Source organism: Balaenoptera borealis (assembly GCF_965194805.1).
Source record: "Balaenoptera borealis genome assembly, chromosome: 17".
Classification (NCBI taxonomy): domain Eukaryota; kingdom Metazoa; phylum Chordata; class Mammalia; order Artiodactyla; family Balaenopteridae; genus Balaenoptera; species Balaenoptera borealis.
Genome location: NC_138876.1, coordinates 25,549,079 through 25,569,500, shown reverse-complemented (window position 1 = coordinate 25,569,500; position 20,422 = coordinate 25,549,079). Strand labels below are relative to the sequence as shown.

The window sequence follows — 20,422 nt, the reverse complement described above, 5'->3', positions numbered from 1 at the left end:
ACATGCATATCGATAATAACCTTGAATGTAAATGGATTAAATGCCCCAACCAAAAGACACAGACTGGCTGAATGGATACGAAAACAAGACCCATATATATGCTGTCTACAAGAGACCCACTTCAGACCTAGGGACACATACAGACTGAAAGTGAGGTGATGGAAAAAGATATTCCATGCAAATGGAAATCAAAATAAAGGTGGAGCAGCAATATTTGTATCAGATAAAATAGACTTTAAAATAAAGATTGGTACAAGAGATAAGGAGGGACACTACATAATGATCAAAGGATCAATCCAAGAAGAAGATATAACAATTATGAATGTTTATGCACCCAAAATAGGAGACTTCAATACATAAGGCAAATGTTAACAACCATGAAAGGAGAAATCGACGGTAACACAATAATAGTAGGGGACTTGCAAACTCCACTTACACCAATGGACAGATCATCCAAAGAGAAAATAAATAAGGAAAGACAAGCTTTAAATGACACATTAAACAAGATGGACTTAATTGATATTTATAGGACATTCCAACCAAAAACAATAGAATACACTTTCTTCTCAAGTGCACATGAAACATTCTCCAGGATGGATCACATCTTGGGTCACAAATCAAGCCTCAGAAAATTTAAGAAAATTGAAATCGTATTAAGCATCTTTTCTGACCAAAACGCTATGAGATTGGAAATCAATTACAGGAAAAAAAAGATAGTAAAAAACACAAATACATGGAGGCTAAACAGTGAGCTACTAAATAACCAAAAGATCACTGAAAAATCAAAGAAGAAATTAAAAAATACATGGAAACAAGTCACAATGAGAACATGACGACCCAAAACCTATGGGAATCAGCAAAGCAGTTCTAAGAGGGAAGTTTATAGCAATTCAACCTCACCTCAAGAAACAAGAAAAATATCGAATAAACAATCTACCCTTATTTAAAACAACTAGAGGCAGAAGAACAAAGAAAACCCAAAGTCAGTAGAGGAAAGAAATCATAAAGATCAGAGAAGAAATAAATTAAATAGAAATGAAGAAAGCAATAGCAAAATCAATAAAACTAAAAGCTGGTTCTTTGAGAAGATAAACAAAATTGATAAACCCTTAGCCAGACTCAACAAGAAAAAAAGGGAGAAGACGCAAATCAATTAGAAATGAAAAAGGAGAAATCACAACTGACACTGCAGAAATACAAAGAATTATAAGAGACTCCTACAAACAACTAAATGCCAAAAAAATGGACAATCACAAAGAAATGGACAATTTTTCAAGAGTGAGCCAGGAAGAATTAGAAAATATAAACAGACCTATCACAAGTAATGAAATTGAAACCATAATTAAAAATCTTCCAACAAACAAAAGCCCAGGACCAGATGGTTTCACAGGCAAATTCTATCAAATATTTAGAGAGGAGTTAACATCGATCCTTCTCAAACTCTTCCAAAAAATTTCAGAGGGAGAAACACTCTCAAATTCATTCTACGAAGCCACCATTCCACTGATACCAAAACCAGAAAAAGATATCACAAAAAAGAAAATTATAGACCAATATCACTGATGAAGAGAGATGCAAAAATCCTGAACAAAATACTAGCAAACAGAATCCAACAACACATTAAAAGGATCATACACCACGATCAAGTGGGATTTGTCCCAAGGATGCAAGGATTCTTCTGTATATGCAAATTAATCAATGTGATACACCACATTAACAAATTAAGGAATAAAAACTAAATGATCATCTCAATAGATGCAGAAAAGGCTTCTGAAAAAATTCAACACCGATTTGTGATAAAAACGCTCCAGAAAATGGGCATAGAGGGAACCTACCTCAACATAATAAAGGCCATATATGACAAACCCACAGGAAACATCATACTCAATGGTGAAAAACTGAAAGCATTTCCACTAAGATCAGGAACAAGACAAGGATGTCCACTCTCACCACTCTTATTCAACATAATTTTGGAAGACCTAGCCACATCAATCAGAGAAGAAAAAGAAATAAAAGGAATATAAATTGGAAAAGAACAGGTAAAACAGTCACTGTTTTCTGATGACATAATACTGTACATAGAAAATCCTGAAGATGCCACCAGAAAATTACTAGAACTAATCAGTGAATTTGGTAAGGTTGCAGTATACAAAATTAATGCACACAAATCTCTGGCATTCCTATACACCAATAATGAAAAATCAGAAAGAGAAATTAAGGAAACACTTCCATTTACCATTGCAACAAAAAGAATACAATACCTTGGAATAAACCTGCCTAAGGAGGCCAAAGACTTGTACTCAGAAAACTATAAAACACTGATGAAAGAAATCAAATATGACATAAACAGATGGAGAAATATACCATGTTCTTGGATTGGAAGAATCAATATTGTGAAAATGACTATACTAGCCAAAGCAATCTACAGATTCAATGCAATCCCTATCAAGCTACCAATGGCACTCTTCACAGAATTAGAACAAAAAATTTTACAATTCATATGGAAACACAAAAGACCCCAAATAGCCAAAGCAATCTTGAGAAAGAAAAACAGAGCTTGAGGAATCAGGCTCCCCAACTTCAAAATACACCACAAAGCTACAGTAATCAAGACAGTATGGTACTGGCACAAAAACAGAAATATAGATCAATGGTACAGGATAGAATGCCCAGAGATAAACGTACATACATATGATCACCTAATTTACAACAAAGGAGGCAAGAACATACAATGGAGAAAAGACAGCCTCTTCAGTAAGTGGTGCTGGGAAAACTGGACAGCTACATGTAAAAGAATGAAATTAGAACACTACCTAACACCATACAGAAAAATAAACTACAAATGGATTAAAGACTTAAATGTAAGACCAGACACTATAAAACTCTTAGAGGAAAACACAGGAAAAACAATCTTTGACATAAAACACAGCAAGATCTTTTTTACCCACCTCCTAGAGTAACGGAAATAAAAACAAAAATAAACAAATGGGACTTAATTAAACTTAAAAGCTTTTGCACAGCAAAGGAAACCATAAACAAGACAAAAAGACAACCCTCAGAATGTGAGAAAATATTTGCAAATAAAACAAAGGATTATTCTCCAAAATATACAAATAGCTCATGGAGCTCCATATGAAAAAAACAAACAATCCGCTGAAAAAAAAGGGTGGAAGACCCAAATAGACATTTCACCAAGGGAGACATACAGATGGCCAAGAGGCAAATGAAAAAGTGCTCAACATCACTAATTACTAGAGAAATGCGAATCAAAACTACAATGAGTTATCACCTCATGCCAGTCAGAAGGGCCATCATCAAAAAATCTAGAAACAATAAATGCTGGAAATGGTGTGGAGAAAAGGGAACCCTCCTGCACTGTTGGTGGAAATTTAAATTGATACAACCACTATGGAAAACAGTATGGAGGTTCCTTAAAAAACGAAAATTAGAACTACCATATGACCCAGCAATCCCACTAGTGGGCATATACCCTGAGAAAACCATAATTCAAAAAGAGTCATGTACCACAATGTTCATTGCAGCTCTATTTACAATAGCCAGGACATGGAACCAACCTAAGTGTCCATCGACAGATGAATGGATAAAGAAGATGTGGCACATATATACAATGGACTATTACTCAGCCATAAAAAGGAATGAAATTGAGCTATTTGTAGTGAGGTAGATGGATCTAGAGACTGTTATACAGAGTGAAGTAAGTCAGAAAGAGAGAAACAAATACTGTATGCTAACGCATATATATGGAATCTAAAAAAAAAAAAAAAATGGTACTGATGAACCTAGTTGCAGGGCAGGAATAAAGAGGTAGACATAGAGAATGGACTTGAGGCCATGGTGTGGGAGGGGGAAGCTGGGGCGAAGTGAGAGTAGCATCCACATATATACACTACCGAATGTAAAATAGTTGGCTGGTGGGAAGCAGCAGCATAGCACAGGGAGATCAGCTCGGTGCTTTGCTATGACCTAGAGGGGTGGTATAGGGAAGATGGGAGGGAACCTCAAAAGGGAGGGGATATGAAGACGTGTATGCATATGGCTGATTCACTTTGTTGTGCAACAGAAACTAACACAGTATTGTAAAGCAATTATACTCCAATAAAGATCTATTAAAAAAAGAAATAGAATAAAGAACTAGTGAAAAAAATAACATAAAATTCAGTGTAATTCACAAATAATATCTAGTGATCATTGTAATACATTGTGGCACATGTCAATAATAATACAGTATTATATCAATAACAGTAACAAATGTTATATCTTTTAGGATTTTATTATGGAAATAATGAATCTTTTTTCAAGGACACATTGACTGAAAAATGTAGTTAATAAAGTTCAAATTCTAGTTTTACCTCATTCAAATAAGAATATTGCTCTGAGAGGCTGAGGGAATTTGAGGGCATAGAAAAGAAGATGAAGTCAGGTTCATCAGGCCCTGTGCACTTGCTAGAGAAGGACCACATAGATAGCTCTGAGTCCTCCAGCAGCAAAAAAGAAACTCAGTTCCCCAACTATTTTTGTAATAATTAGTTTCCTTGGGAACACAGTTAATTTTGTACCAAGAGGTTACAAAAATGATTCCTATTTTATGTAAAGGATGATGTGTGATATGGTGCTCTTAAATTATGCAAGCATAATACAAACTGTAATCATTTTAGACCCATGTAGTTGGATGTTACAATGTCTATTTTAACTACTCTTAAATTTCCTTTTGGGTATATACTTTTATTCAGCAAATATTTACTGTGCTCTTACTCTTCTAGGCACTTGAGATACATCAATGAACAACACAAAGATAACTGCTTTGGTGGAGCTCACATCCAAAAGTATCACATACTCGTAAATCAACTATACCTCAATAAAAATTAAATTAAGTTAAAAAAACAACAAAAATATCACATACTCATTAAATCCTTAATAATTAGGGCAGATACGTAATCAAAGTTTAAGTTATTTTTGATTAAATATTACAGTCATTGGAACTGCATTGTTTGCGTAAAATATCATAACTTTAAATAATTAATTTTAAATCTTAGACTTTTAAGATCTGAAATAGTATAGTAAAAATAGCTAAACTGCACTAAATATTTACTAATGATATACATCATGATAAATATTTTACATTCATTTTATCATATAAAGTTCAAAACAACTTATCTGAGAGGTACTACTACTAATGCCATTATGAAAATGAAGAAATGGACTTGTGCCCTAGGCCACTTAAGACTGAACATAGAGAATCAGCATTTAAGCCTAGGTCTCCCAGCTGTATATTCCAAAGGGATGAAAATCATGCTCAAGGTCATGCAGCAGTTTTATACTAGATATAGGCCTAATATGATTGTCAAATTATTTATTTCATATTCTCATAGCAATAGAATGGTATCAAGGAAGGTTATGTTATTCTTTCATTATGAAGAAAAGAAAATAACTTTACATATAGTAGATGAGTACCACAAAATATCTTTTCAATATACTTATTCTGGTATAAAAGCAAAGATAAATCTTGCCTATCCACCATGCCTTGCTTGACTGCCTTGCCTTGACTTGCTTAATTTGACTGTGTATTAAAATTAATTCAATCCTTTTTTCATGGTTAGAATTTGTAAGGCCTCAGAAAGACATCATTTCCCCCTATACAGTTAACTGAAAATAGCATCATTTAAAACTCTTCCTATCTGAAGCTTGCTTTGATTTAGGTTCCTTTTTTTTTTCTAAAACACAATATAGAAAATGCTTAGCGTTAGATCGTTAATAGCTGTTTGGAGGCTAAAAAGCTTTCATATTTTTATTATTCCTCTCACCTTGGTATACAATGTGGAACCCTTGTTTGTTTTGTGAATAGTCACTGTGAAAATACAAGCTGGTTTCATGGGTCGTGCTAAATAGGGAAGATGATATTTGAGGACCACTAAGTCGGCCAATAACAGTACTAGTTTCTGCAGATCCACTTCTTACTTCCAAATAATCATGTATGGTTTCTGTTGAAAAATTTACAAACTGCAGATGCACGCCTAAGGAAGAAAAACAAACATAATGCTACTTCATTTTTTTACCAAATTAAATGCATGCATATACACAAACACATGCTCACATTAATGTGCTTAAGATATGTTTCCATTTAAGTTGAGAGGCATACTCTCAAGATCCGGGCCATGGGTTTGCTGTCTGCCCAGGACAATTAGCTGTGCTATAGTTGAAAGTAACAGAATACTGTTCTCAAATGCCCGCTATTTGTCACATGGGAAAATCTCATTTTACTACATTGTCACCATAGCAAAACTAATCAAGAAAGTGGCTTTCTTGTTCTTTAATACCATTTAAAAATGTATCCACCAATTTTTAAAGATGAAAAGCCACTCAATAATTTGTATTTTGTAAAAGGCCAACTTGAAGCCAAAATATGATTGCAAAGTTTTATATATTAACATAATCAGATTTCACGACTGTGTTAGAAATTAGTCATATACAGGGGATAAATTAACTTCTCCAAAATATCATTTTGAAGCATGTAATTTTTAGTGTGCTCTTTTAGTATTTCCTCATCAGAAGATAAAGCCAAATTTTATGTAATATTCCCAATAAAATCTAGGGGTTATTGCTATATGCTATCATATTACAAAATAGTCTTAATGTCTTTATAAACATAATTAGAATATGAGATAGTTAAATATCTCTGGGATGGAAAAAATAAAATAAAACCCTTATTGAGGTATGTTTCCTTAATTCAATTAATATTTGATTTTTACTGAATTTGATGTTTTTTTTCCACAACTACCATTCTGCAAATTGTTAGTAATAAAATTTGACATTTATTGGGTTTTCTTTTTGCTAGGCACTGTTTTAAGTTTTTATACATGCTAACTTATTTAATGCTCATAGTTATGAGAATGAGGAAACTGAGGCACAGGGAAGCTAAATAATATGCTAAGTTTACACAATATCCTAAAAGAGGTGCAATTCAAACTCAGACATTCTGGCTCCTGAGCTCTTGCCCTTAATAACTAGTGAGGTTCTCAAGTGAAGTCACATTTTGTTCCTGGAAAAAGAGTTCCATGGAAATTCGCTGTTACATTGAAAAAGAGTTCCATGAACAAATAAATTTGGGAATTACTGAAAATATGCTTTAAAATATTAAACACATTCCTGCACAATCAGACAATCTTCTTAAAACTTTGAATGCACTATCTTAATATGTGAGGGTATAAGAAGTGCATATTTTTCTAAAATTTTCCTGAGCCCCTTTTCACAAATTATGTTGTCCATAATTGTTTCACAGGCAAGAGAAAATACTTCTTTAACTGTTGATGTGTATTCAATTTTCTTTTAAACATTTATAAATTATCTCTTCAAATACATTAGAAGCAATATTTGATTTAACCAAAACTCAAAGCAAACAGTGGGATTATTGAAATGTAACCAAATCAGAAATGGTCTCATGTTTTCATTTCTAAAATAGAGAAAGAGAGATGCATATTCTTTTTAATTTTTAATAAACTTGGTTTTTAAAATCAATGAAGCATTAGCAAGAGCTAAGTTGAAGGTGATATAATGACACTATTGCAAATACACGCAATAATTTATTTTAAAATAATTCACTTAGCTCCATAAGCAATATGGGATGAGCCCTCTTAAGTGGCAAGTAAAAGACATAAGGATAACCATACTGTTTCAAATCTATTATTCATTTATTCTCTTTCAATCAAAGGGCATAGAATTTGACTACAACTTCAAATTAAGGGTATTCCCATGTTGTAGCCAGAATAATTCTCATTAGAAAGCCCCCCAGCATTCTTCTCTCAGTGGCCTACTGTTCTCCCAAAACCTCAGGCCAGTCATATAGTGTTCAAGTTTGTTAAATTTCTTTAGCTTTCTTATCTGCATTTTTCCATGTGTCAGTCTGTTTACCTAGAATTTCTTTCCTGTTCCTCACAAGCTGACCCTCTTTTTTGGACTTACCCTTACTTATATTTAAAGCCACAGTTCACACATCATTTCCTCTGACAAACCTTTTTTGCATTTCCTGGACTAGGCTGGATGCCTGTGTACAATCCTCTTCTCTTTATTATACTTCACTGCAATAACAGATTTGACTATTTGTCTCCTCATTGTGACTGTAACTTAACTGGAAAAAGGTACAAAGTCTGTTTTACTATGCATTTTATCCCTAGCACCTAGCACAATACCTGGAGTATAATGTGTACATGCTCAGTACAGAATTGTCAAAACTATGAGTTTCTGTGAATTTATGTAAAATATTTCAACATGAATTTTCATTCTGAGGCTATAGATGCTTTTGGGTAAATGAGGTACCTAAATTTAGTTCTCAATAAATGAGATAGTACAGAATATCTTAATTGCTCTAAATCCACCAGGTTTGTACTTCAAGGAGTTATCTACTCATCTTACTCTTCTGTGATTTAATGAATAAGTCTATCCTCAATCTAACACTTCTATTTATGCATTTACAGACTAATGGGATATAAAGAAGCTGCAAAAGAATACGTTAGTGACACAAGAGGGAAAAGAATTTATTAAATGTAATATATATATATAATGCAATATATCCAAACACTGGCAACTGTAATATTAGAATTAGAAAGGTATTACATCTACACGGGTATTTAAATCTAACAGCAGAAAAATTGTACTAATACTTTTCAAATGTAAATCTTATTTATTTACAATAGCAACTGGATTCAATAGATTACCAGAAAATAATTTATCTACGTACTGCTTGGTTTCAACAAGTAGAAAAGAGTTATAGAAACAATTATACATGAAAATCATGTTGAACTTAATCATTGCCACACACATCTAACTCAGGCTATATCTGTACATATTGATTGGAAAGTATCATAAAGTTTTTCTATTCATCATCTATCTATGAAATTTTAAAATGCCCATATTCTTTCAATTATTCAAGTACTCCAAGTGAAATGTATATAATCCCAAAATAAACTATAATTTGTGAATATTTCATAAGTTCTTATTAGACTTTGTTATTTCTTTTTAAGGATGCATTAATGATATAAAAATACTTTCACGTGTTTTTAATATACATACCAAAACCTACGGGCAGCTTGATTGTCCACGTGCAATCTAAACTGCTGGGGTAGTTTCCAGGAAACCCAGGGCTGAGGATCACACCACTGAAATCTGACATAGCGCCACCACACTGAGCTGCAAGAGAATAGAGGTCCCACTTAAGCCAAAGTACTTTACTGTATTAAAAACAGACTGAAATTATTTCAAGTCTGAATCAAGTGTCTGAGTTAAAACTGATATAAATTTGAATATTGTCAACTCTCATTCACCACGTACTAGTAATCAAATATAATCAATTGACAAGGCATTTTGTAAAATAGCATAAATGGGTAACATATTTCTTTCTTCGGCAGTAAATACAAGCTAAATCAATTATTGTACAGAAAGGAGTAGCTCATGTGCAGTGAATACAATCAAACAAGGAGCACATATCCTTTTCCATAGCAAGCAGTACATTTTCTCATCCTGAAGTACTTCTAGAAATGTTGTGATTCATTCAAAAGATAATATAATTTATAGTAAAATCAAGCCAGCAACATACTATATTGATGAGGGATTCATTTTCACAATAAATGAATTCATTTTCCTCTTTTTGTGAGGAGGCTGAAGATTTTTAAGAAAAATATTGGTTTCTATCGGTAATATGCAAGGGATTCACACACCATCAGATATTGTCTCACTTTACCCTAAAATAATCTGGACAAAAAATAGGGAAGTATAAAACAAGTAAAAAGATGCACCCATGTTTGAGAATTTAGGCATAAATTTATGCTTTTTGTAGAATCCCTACTATAGTGATTTACAATTGATAAGCTAACCATAAATTATAAGAACAAATAATTACCCAAGTTTTAACTTTTACATGATTAGATAGAACTATTTAACATGTATTAATAGAACAATCGCATTTTAGAAGCTAATTCTTTCCTCTAAGTATACATTTTTATCATTTTATCATAGAAGTACTAAAATACACATCTCAATTGAGGGTTGAAGAATCAAATTTCATGACTGCACATCAAGTTTGAAAGTTACCCATACATTTACCTACAATTTCATTCATTTATTTATTGTTATGAATAGCAACAGACAGATAATCAAACTTCAGGCTATATATCATAAAGGCAAATTCGGTAGAACAATTTATCAATGTTCTATGTGATATCAATAGCCAGTTTGACAGCTATCTTTAACTATGTGAACTGAATAAATTATGTATAAAGCAGATTTTACTAAGGGGATATATATAACCTTAGTTAATGTGCATATAAACCTTTCTTTTGAAGTTGTAATTACCATTGAGATCTAAAGATACACCTTTATATTTTTCCATCCTTCTCAAATCTCAGTTCATCCATCTTTAAACCAGAGCAATTTTCAACATATATAAACCACTAATGTTCACCAATTCATTTTCCTAAAATTTGACTGCCCACATATGTTCATTACACAATCTGATAATTAGGGAGTGGTAGAGAAAATATTTTGGCCAATGAAAAGTACTTTTAAGTTTCTGGCAAGAATGCAATTGTAGGTTTGTTTTGCTTTGTTCTGAATTTTGAGTGAAAGAACACAAGGACTCTTTTGCTTTCTTGCCTTCACTATCTCAAGTGTTTGAGCTGCTCACTGCCCCTCTAATTCTGCTGTTTTCCATCTCTTTAGAAATGAGCTGAAAATCCTGGCCTCTGCATTGCCCACCTTTCTAGAGTGTAAATCCCAAAATCAGAGAAGAAAGAAGGAAAGAATACAAAGTAAACAGATAATGAAAGAGAAAGAAAAAGAATAACAAACCATAAAGGACGAGAAGAAAAATCCAAAAAGCGCATCTGCCTTCAGCTCCGTACTCATGTCTATTTTCTCAGAGACTCTGCAATTTCATGCACCCCTAGGCCTTGAAAGAAAATGCTGTGTTTCACCAGAAGTTTCACAGTAGACTCTTTTGAGGCCCATTATACTGTTTTTCTTAAGGACACAACCATAGCATAGTCCTCCGAGATAAAATCATCTTTGATTCTTCCTTCAGATTTGTCTCTATTATGTAAAAATCTCAAGTGACTTTTCTTTCCTTCCATCAAAATATCTGGCAGACTGTTTATTTTCCAGTTCATGAGACTGTAACCTTGATACCTGATGACTAAAGTTTTAAGACATTCTCTGAATCAGCCTCCTGCCTTCAGTTTCTCCTTATGATATGGCCATGATGTCAATTTAGACACTTTGTCTATCAAATATAGTATAAGTTTACTGTCCAAAATTTATAAACAAAAAAAAATGAATACAAAAGAAATAACAGTGCTCTGGAATTCCACTACCCATAGATAACCTGTCTACCTTTATATTCTTTTATTTCTCTGCAGAAAAATACATATGCACGTATATATGTTTATATGTTTACGTATATAATGAAAATAGGATCATACTGTGAATCACTTTAAGCCTTGTTATATTTCACTATATATTGTAAACTTTGAGTTATTAAATATTCCATTATAATGTTCACTTCCTTTTTCCCCATTATTGGACCCTTAAGTTATTGCATATTTTTCACTATAATAACTATCGCTATGAATGCCCTGTGTATTTCAGGTTCAGTGCTAAATACTTTTATGCATTCTCTCATTTAATTCTCATAATGGGCCTATGAGGTAGACATTACTATCCCATTCAACAGATGAGCAAACAGAATAATACATTTGCCATACACAGCTATTGTACCTTAGCTGAAAATCAAATGAAGATATACTGGACATCAAAATATAAGTATTTAATACAGTTTCATACAAATTTATCCTATATAATAAAATTAAAATTTCCAGTTTAATTTTATTAAAATATCACTTCCATCTAGTACTTCCCTTGTTAACAATATACAATGGAATACAGACTTAATCAAAACGCAGTATTTTACCTAAAAACTGAGCAATTTGTTAACAGTAATAATTGGTGCTAGTAATATAGCAAGATGGAAATTGTCATATCATAATTGAGTGGTATTTAAATTGATACAACCTTCTGAAAGCAATCTGGCAATATTAAAGCTTTTAAGTAGTTATATGCAATGACACAGTTAGGAAGGCACATGAAAAACACTTATAAATAAAGAAATGTGTGTAAATGTGTAAATGTGTACCAAATGTGTATAAACATATATCAAAAAGACAAAAAACTAAGCTAACAAAAGAGAATAACTATACAAATTAGACTATGCTATGTGCCATAAAGCCATTTTAAAAATCAAATTTTTGAAAACATGTTATGGTATGGGAAATTCTTCTAAGTGAATGTCAAGAAGGAAAACATAAAAAAATACATACCGTAGAATCCCAAAACTTTAATTTGTTCATTAAACAATATTTATTGGATGGCTACGTAAGATAATAACTGTTCTTGGCACTGGGGATACAGTAATGAACAAAAGACCAAAACTCTCTGCTCTCATATCAGCAGAATATATATAGTAATTATTTTGTTCTTTGTACTCTTTTATATTCTCAATTTTTATACTTAATTGGATATACACACACATACAGACCCCACATACATAACACACACACACACATAAATGGCATTATCTGTATATATAAATTTTTACAATAGGCATTATATGTATATATACAATTTTATAACTGGCATTATATGCATAAATTATAATACCTGAAGAAACATATCATTCAAAAAATGTCATCCAATCTAAAGTCTGAATGCTTTTAATATCTTTTGCCAATTAAACACATCCTTACTCTTAAACATTATTTTCCAGTACTCTCCAACAAAAATTGCACACATGGTACATAGGCATTATGGACTGAATTGTGTCTCCCCCAATATTCATATGTTAAAGCCCTAACTCCCAAATGTGACTGTGTTTGGAGATGAGATACCTTCTTTAAGGAGGTAATTAAGGTAAAATGAAGTCATAAGGGTGGAGCTCTAATCTAATAGTACTGGTGTCCTTATAAGAAGAGAAAGAGATAGGGGAGTTCCTTCACAGAGGAAAGACTATGTGAAGATGTAGGGAGAAGATAGTCTTCTACAAGCCAAGGAAAGAAGCTCTCGGAAGAAAACAACCCTGCCAGCGCGTTGATCTTGAACTTCTAGCTTCTAGAACTGTGACAAAATAAATTCCTGTTGTTGAAGCCATCCAGTCTGTAGTAGTCCATTACGGCACCCCAAGCAAACTAATATAATACAGGTTTGTTCACTGTACATTGGTAGGGTATACAAGCCACACCAATTCTTTTGTTTTTGCCCTTTTTCTTACTCAGCAAGGGTAGTCTTCTTCATTCATTTATCTTAATTACACCTATCATCCAAAACTCTTTGTAAATTTTATGGACTGAATATATTTCCCAATGACTTCAGTCAACACCAATCTCATCTTTCTTAAATTCTAAAACATAGTCAATGGTATTATTTGACACTAAATTATTCTTATTTCATTTCTTTTATTTCTACAACTCTAAATGGTAAACAAATGTTTTAATTATGGAGATCATATCTCAAACTTTTTTTCCCCTACTCTATAGAGCCTAGTATATTAATGGTTGCATACAGACACCAGAAATGAAAAAGAGAAAAAAAATTAAGGTGGATAGAAATAACTGGAAGCTGCATTAAATTAGGACAAAAATTTGGGCCCATACTTTCAAAGCCCCAAGTGTTCTTTTGATACATCCCATATCTCAATTGCCTGTTACCAATGAAGACATCTCATGGGGTGTCATGCTCCCTTTGGTAGACTCCAGCTTCCTTATCTATTTTGGCTCAATAGTAAGCAATAGTATATTTACTTATTTTCCTGATCTATGAGTACTTCTACTACATCATATTGAGAAAACTCTCTGGGAATCAAAAAACCTAATACCTTTCCTCAATTTGTATTTTTAAGTCATCCATTGATATTAAAGTTTGGGGCAAAAAAAATGTAAAAATTTAAAATTAAAAAAGAAAAAAAATGTGAAGCATTTATCTCAAAATATAATTTCCATAAAACCTGACAAAAGGTAAACTATATGTTTGAACAACAACATATATCAGGTGTACCTTTAAAATTTGATACAGTTAATAAATGATTTATAGTTCTTTAACTTACCCAAACAAATTGGGATTGGGTAATTCCATCTTCTCACAGGCCCAGGCATGCATGTAATATGAGAATGACCCTATATAAACAAGACAATGCAGTTCAGCACACATTTTTTAAAAGTGTAAATATAACATAGGATAGTGAATGATAATTATGAACAAAAACTTAATAATATATTGCATTTTAATATTCTTTAACATTACTGGAAATATTAGTGTGACTTAAAACAAGAAAGGTAATTATATACACTTGTGATAAAATGTAAAAAATAACAAGCTTTTGGTAGAAAAATTAAGACTCTATATCACATTAAAACTGTGGTTTTAACATTGTTCTGCCAAAACATTTTCTACCAAGGTACTGCAATAATTATACAAAGAAAATGGCCATATACATAGTGGTTTATAATAATTTGCAATAATACTCAAGATGAGATAGATTAAAAAATGATTATAAAATTCTTTCATAAAAATTTGAAAAGTCAACTGAGGTATATTAAATTTTAAAGTCCAGAAAAATTTGATTTCACTTCTGAGACTAATAATTTGGGATACAAGTTTAAAGACTATAAATTATTCATTTTTACTTTTCCTTCCTCTAAAGAATTTATTTACTTAACATGTGAAATCATTTCTGTCTCAATTTTTTTTCTTAATTTCTTAATAGGTCTATGCTTTAGGGAGATTTTTATGAGGTCATATACTGAGACCTTCTAAAACACCAACAAAAGAGTATTAATATAAATACGTAAAGTCAGAATATACATTGCAAATAAACAGTTTTAGCAAAACTTATTTGTAGTCGATTTTTACTGATTTGGGGAATTTATTATCATGGAAGTTTCATTTAATGCTTTAAGTATCACTTTCATTTTTATTTCAAATTCTGAAAATCCAGTTCAGTGGTCACATCCAATGTGAACAGAGAGAAAAGTGAAGATTTATTTTGATTCAAAAATCATTTTTGTTTATTTGCAAACAGAACAAATTTATTCATTCCAGCAATTTCTCTCACGAATATCTCACTGACAAATTGAATACCTTTTGATTTAATGTTAAATTATGCAGCCTGAGATCAATATTGTTTTATAACTTGTGTATTATCAACGATTAGTCTGTTAAAATATTCTGAAAGGGTAATGAAAATCAAAGCTAAAATTTTAAAATAGACTTACCTGAAGAGAATAGCCTTGATCACACTGAAAGGATACTACATCACCAACCATATATCTGTCTCCAATTTTATTCCCACTACTAGGAGTTTGTGGTTCAGGACAGGAATCCAAACCAATAGCTAAGAATATTTAGTGATAATAATATAAGTAACTTTCAAATGATGAATGCTTAAATCATGCATATTAAATTACCAAAGCTGAATATTGGTGTCATTAAAACTAGATTTTACATTGAGACATTAAGAATGTTCTGTGAACAAGATTTAACGGTATATGGTTAGAGCAATGTGCTTTGGAACTCCACCACAGAACTATTTCAATTTTCATGGCACCGACCATTAATTAGCTGTGCGATTATATGTAAATTCTTCTTTAACTCACAGCCTAAATGTCTTCTGTGAAATAAAAATAAAAATTCCTAAAAAGAAAATCCCTAAATAAAAATAAGAATAATAATTTATTGTGATAATAAAGTGAAATTATATCTGTAAAACATTCTTAGTAAAATGGCTAAAAAAATTATTTGCTGTTTTGTCCATATCACCTGGTACCTTCTTCTGAAAGGGAGATTATGATATAATTCAAAACCCTTCCATTATTTTTACATCAACAACTTATTTTTCAACATAAAAGAATAAAAGCGGGGCTTCCATGGTGGCGCAGTGGTTAGGAATCCGCCTGCCAATGCAGGGGACACGGGTTCGTGCCCCGGGCCGGGAAGATCCCACATGCCGCGCAGCGGCTAGGCCCGTGAGCCACAACTACTGAGCCTGCGCGTCTGGAGCCTGTGCTCCGCAACGGGAGAGGCCGCGACAGTGAGAGGCCCGCGCACCGCGATGAAGAGTGGCCCCCGTTTGCCACAACTGGAGAAAGCCCTCGCACAGAAACGAAGACCCAACACAGCCAAAAATAAATAAATAAATAAATAAATAAATTTATTTAAAAAAAAAAAAAAAAAACCCTTCCAGGAAACAGAAAATAATATGTTAAAAAAAAAAAAAAGAATAAAAGCATACAAAAGTAAAAGGTTTTTCTAAAATGATTCATTTAGTTTAGCATTTTTAATTGAAATATAGTTTATTTACAATGTTGTATTAATTTCTGCTGTACAGCAAAATGATTCAGTTATACATACATATATATATATATATACACACATATATAAATATATATACATATATATATATATATATACACACATATATAAATATATATACATATATATATATATATATATACACATATATAAATATATATACTTTTTTATATCCTTCTCCAGTATGGTTTATCACAGGATATTGAATTTAGTTCTCTGTGCTATAGAGTGGAACCTTGTTGTTTATCCATTCTATATATAATAATTTGGATCTGCAAACCCCAAACTGCCACTCTGTTCCTCTTCCACCCTCCCTCCCCCTTGGCAACCACAAGTCTGTTCTCTATGTCTGTGAGTCTGTTTCTGTTTCATAGATAAGTTCATTTGTGTCATATTTTAGATTCCACATGTAAGTGGTATTATATGGTATTTGTCTTTCTCTTTCTGACTTAGTTCACTTAGTATGATAATCTCTAAGTCCATCTATGTTCCTGCAAATGGCATTATTTCTAAAATGATTCATTTAAAGGAATAAAAATTGTTTGATGTTTTTGCCAAAACATTTTTTCAAACATGTGAATGTATTATTATTAAAAACTTTTTATCTTCAATAAGAGCCAATGTTTATTATCTATTTCTCTGTAGTTCACATTTTGAACTAATCTAATACATATTTGAATGGAGGGAGGAAGCAGTCACCACTCCAAAATCATAATATATGTGTGTTAATAAACATATTCATTATAAATATTCACACTATATATTTCTTTATTAAAAAACATTAAAAACTAAATTCTAAAGTGTGACTATATCGTATATATTCCTTCACTCTTTGACCATGTTATTTCCCTCTGATAGATGCTATCATACATAACACCACCCTCTCCATCACCTTTGTTGTATTTGACATAAACTAATAATGAATAATTATGTAATTAGTTGTTCAATGTTTATCCCCCTCTGAGAATATAAGTTCCAGAAGGGCAGCTTGAAGCACAGAGTCTTAAGCAAGCACTCAATAAACACTCGTTGTATAGATGAATGAATAGTATATAAAAGAAAGTGCATCCCTATTTTATTTCTTAATAAATACAAATGTCTATTTCTGCAAATGGAAGATAGTTTATCTAATAACATAATGGTCAGAGTAGCTAAAAATGATGTCACATTAAAGGATAGAAAATTAAATAAAAGCAGTGACATGATGGAGTTATGGTTAGATTAGAAAGTAAGGCAGTAAAGAGGAGGAGTAAATTGGCCATTTGGGAATGCATTTGAGGCAGTCCTAAAGGAGATAGGGTCATGTGGACTGTAATTCCAATGCCTGGTGCTGCAGTTAGCTAGGTCCCTATACATATGTCAAATCCCATATTTCTTGATTTTTTGTAATTTTGAATTTATAGAACTAGGAAAGATAAGTTACCATTAAGTTGTGACCTACTGTTAAAATTTTAAGGGTTAAATGTCTCACTTCCCCTACCAGATTTTGAGATCCAAGAAAGACAGAAACTGTCTTATATTTACTTTCTTCTCATTCAACACCCACTAATGGGTCTTACACATTAAATTCATCTGATTTCATAGAGCCCTTTTCAAGAAGTACTAATCAAAAACAAGTTATGATGTAAGCATATATGTCTTGTCAGTATGATTTCACTTTCCTTTGGTACAATCTTAGTTTCTTGGGAGTCCTGAACAGTACATTTATTACCCTTCACCATTAAGGTCATTTATGTGGTCATTCTTGCTGAGAAGGCCAAATTTAGTACACATTAATTTCTCTTTCCTTTCTATCAAAGTACTCCATTCAGGGTCATACACACAGAAAACTATTAATATCCAGAAGTGGTGATTTCCTCCTCTGGGAGGATAAATAAAACTATGGCACAGTGATGCCATAGAATATTGAGAGACTCATTTTTAAGTGAGATTTTTCCATAATATATACAGATACAGCAAAATATTTATGAAAGAGTTTTAACTTTAAAATGTGATATAAAACTCTATAAACTATGCAATAACAATTTCGTAGGTTAAAAATTCTTATATGCAAATAATCACAGGGAAAAATAACCAAAAGGAAATATGTGAAATATTAGCAGTGGTTATGATTCTTGATATGAGATTATTGGTGATTTTTATGTGTTTTCTTGTATATTCCTGCATTTCTGAAATTTTTATAATGGAATGTAAATAATAAAATCACTTATCTGTTAGATGAATTAGTATTAGCAGAGAACTTGGGGGTACAAGAATATACTGCTTTCTATTTTTCTAGAAGAGATTGAGTTGGACCTGCTAATCTGTTTAATATGATTGTCTCAGGGAAGAAACCAAGGTAATGAAGTAATAGATAAGAAAGAGAAGTCATATGTTGATGACCTCTCTCATTTTTTTGCATTCAATTATTTTACATGCACTAAAGAAAATAAAGCAGAGATATCTGAAAATGCTACAGTTCATATTTTAAAGTCATTTTTTAATTTACAAAACTGAGTGATTAAATAGTTTAAAAATGTCTTCTTTAATAATTATTTTTCATTTCTTTATAAGTAACAATAGCAATAACTTATTCGTAGGAATCAACAAAGAAAAGGTATTTGTAAAAGTGTTGCAAAGGATTCTCTCCTACTTAACCAAGCCAATCAGCATATTAAGTCATTTTCATCCTTATGAGTGTAAAATTTGTAAAATTATGTCCTTGGCAATCAAAGATGCTCTCTGAGTGAATTTTTTTAATGGGAATTGGATCAATTAACTAGGTGTTGTAGCCAAAAACAAACAGAAATGAATACAGGGACAAATCTATATCAAAAATTGCACAGTTAATTAAACCTGCTGTCAAATTACTGTGGTTAGTTACCCTGGCTAAAAACATTAAAACCTCAGTTCTTCAATTTCCAACATTTATTTATAAACAAAAAATTATTCTCTCCAATTCTGACCACAAGGCAACCTGGAGGAGAAAATTGTGTTAATCATATCATTTATATCTGATCATTCTGAATATATATATATATATAGTATTCCATAATGATTTTAATGAGTCTTTAATGCAATGAGAGAGGGAGACAGGGAGAAGCTAAATTATTGCTAAGACTCCCAGTAACATTGTTTTGTAAAAAGAAAAACCCCTTCATGAATCTGACAGGACAAACCATGCATAAATTTATTGAAAATGAAGACCAAAAATACTAGATTTGCATTCATGTGAGAAAAGAACAGGAACTGAACCACGTCTTTGAACAAGAGGTTGTATTCAGTGATAGTGAAGATCTTGTTATTTTAAACATATCGCATGTCTTCAATTTAAAATTTTTTCTCTAAATATGTTTGCACCATATTTAAGGGTTTTTTAATATGCTAGAATTATCATTTGGCATTCCATATTTATCATTATAACAGTTTGAGAATAATGTAGAAGTTGGTGATAATCAAAGGGTGAATTCAATATGAGCTGGGCTACTAGTTTCTGGACTTGTAGAAATCAGCAATGATAAGCATGCAGACTTTTTCCACCATAATGTACCTTGGATTAATTAATTAATCTACTAAAGAAAATTTGTCAAATACTATTATGTTACATGTAATTGTATGTCGATTAAATTCTTTTAGAAGGAACAATTCTGACTTCCAGTAGTCACTGATGAGCAGCAGTGTAAGTTCAGGAACATGTGGTACAGGCTTCTCTCACATTTACCTTGATCCTTTTATTTACTTACTTTACTTCCATTTACCTTACTTAACATTTAACTCAGCATTACTCTGAGAAACTAATTGAATATTCAGTAATAGATACTACTTATCAAATTTTAGCCTACAGAATAAAGATAAGTGAAACGATAAAATAAATAGAATCTGGCATGTAGGTACCATTCATTCATTACATAAGCAATTATTGAGTACCTATTGTATACTCTTATTGTGTTACATGCATGCTGGAAATGCAAAGATCAATTAGCAACATAAGAAACCACGCTCTGAAGAAATTCTTGGTGGA

General features: G+C 31.9%; 1 protein-coding gene across 2 annotated transcripts in view; it reads right to left on the bottom strand.

Annotated features, from left to right (window-relative positions):
* CSMD3 (CUB and Sushi multiple domains 3) overlaps positions 1–20,422 on the bottom strand; it is a 1,186,187-nt gene that overhangs the window by 116,054 nt on the left and 1,049,711 nt on the right. For both annotated transcript variants that reach the window (XM_082364543.1, XM_082364544.1), the window contains 4 exons: positions 15,327–15,445; positions 14,159–14,228; positions 9,085–9,201; positions 5,823–6,032 (listed from right to left, as the gene is read on the bottom strand). In XM_082364543.1, coding sequence (XP_082220669.1) covers positions 5,823–6,032; positions 9,085–9,201; positions 14,159–14,228; positions 15,327–15,445 — 516 coding nt within the window. The remainder of the gene's footprint in view (positions 1–5,822; positions 6,033–9,084; positions 9,202–14,158; positions 14,229–15,326; positions 15,446–20,422) is intronic.